The sequence below is a fragment of the Cystoisospora suis genome (assembly GCF_002600585.1).
Source record: "Cystoisospora suis strain Wien I chromosome Unknown contig_888, whole genome shotgun sequence".
NCBI classification, from domain to species: Eukaryota; Apicomplexa; class Conoidasida; order Eucoccidiorida; family Sarcocystidae; genus Cystoisospora; species Cystoisospora suis.
This window is the reverse complement of record NW_027153689.1, coordinates 34075-35338: the sequence shown is the minus strand read 5'-3', so window position 1 is coordinate 35338 and position 1264 is coordinate 34075. Positions and strand designations below refer to the sequence as shown.

The following is a 1264-nucleotide window of genomic DNA, read 5'->3' as shown; positions in this document are numbered from 1 at the left end:
TCTATCTATCTCTCCTTTATCTATCTATCTATCGATCGATCGACCGATATGTAGTCCATCTTCGATGTACCTATCATGCTATGTGTGTAGGTATGTATGTGTATCGAGCTGCACCTCTATACCCTCCATCTATCATCACTACACGGCTCCTCACCTTCGTTCCTATCAACATACACAGATATATATATATATATATATATATGTGCACACACAAACTTTGTATGTATATGTATGTTTATATGTACAAGACTGGTATACATGAGTATATGAGAGGGTGTAGTAAGTAAAGGCAGACAACAAGAGCAGGGCTCCTAAGGCGAGGGAGCGATCCGCCGATCTCTCCATGCGTCCTCTACCGATCCCATCGGACAGCTACTACATCTACACACATAGACATATCTGTATAGATAGATAGATAGATTAATGATAGATAGATAGATATATAGATAGATGCGTGTATATATGATGTATGTGTGTGTACATACAGGCATATGTATAGAGCTATTCTGTCTCTCTTTTTGTGCCTATGGACTGTTCGTTCTAGGGGGAGGTGGTGTGTGTGTATTTATGCATTTCTTCTTTTCTTGATGTGCTGCCTCCTTCTCTCACGTAGAAAGCGATCGAGAGAGAGAATAAAGAGAAGCGGAAGGCTGCCGAGAATGGTGGAGCAGGGGGAGAAGAAAGAATGCTTTTCACTTCCTCTTCACACCTTGTCCGAGAAGAGACAACGGCAGCTATCTTTCATAACCAACAGAAACAACATCAGGTAAAATAAAACAACGACCCATCTATCTATCTATCTCTCTCTCTATCTCTCATCTGCTTCTTCTTTAGCTCTTTCTTTCTTTCTCACTCTTTCTTTCTTATCTCTTTCTTTCTCACTCTTTCTTTCTTATCTCTTTCTTTCTCACTCTTTCTTTCTTACTGTTTCTTTCTTTTTGCGTTGCATTGGTTTCTTTGTGTGTTGTAGACTCTTCTTCTTCAACAGCAGGATTCTCAATTAGAGGAAATTTCACAGAGCGCCTCGAAGTTGCACGAGACGGCCCTCATGATAAATCAGGAGCTCCAGGACCAACACAGGATGCTCGACGAACTTGACGAAGACATCGACCAACAAGGTAAGGTGACATAACAAGGGAGAAGAAGAAGAAGAAAATGGATGAACGAACGATACAGCCTCCGTTCTAAATAAAAACAGGACAACTCAATTAAATGAACAAAAAGTATCTTCAGCTCTCTTTTATGTATGTTTAATCTATCTATC

The 1264-nt window shown here is 40.1% G+C and overlaps 1 protein-coding gene across 1 annotated transcript in view; it reads left to right on the top strand.

Annotated features, from left to right (window-relative positions):
* The window catches only part of CSUI_002131 (syntaxin n-terminal protein), a gene marked incomplete at its 5' end in the record, with an annotated part of 5572 nt that overhangs the window by 1414 nt on the left and 2894 nt on the right, over positions 1 to 1264 (top strand). Inside the window, 2 exons of the mRNA XM_068062333.1 lie at positions 614 to 766; positions 971 to 1118. Coding sequence (XP_067925694.1) covers positions 614 to 766; positions 971 to 1118 — 301 coding nt within the window. The remainder of the gene's footprint in view (positions 1 to 613; positions 767 to 970; positions 1119 to 1264) is intronic.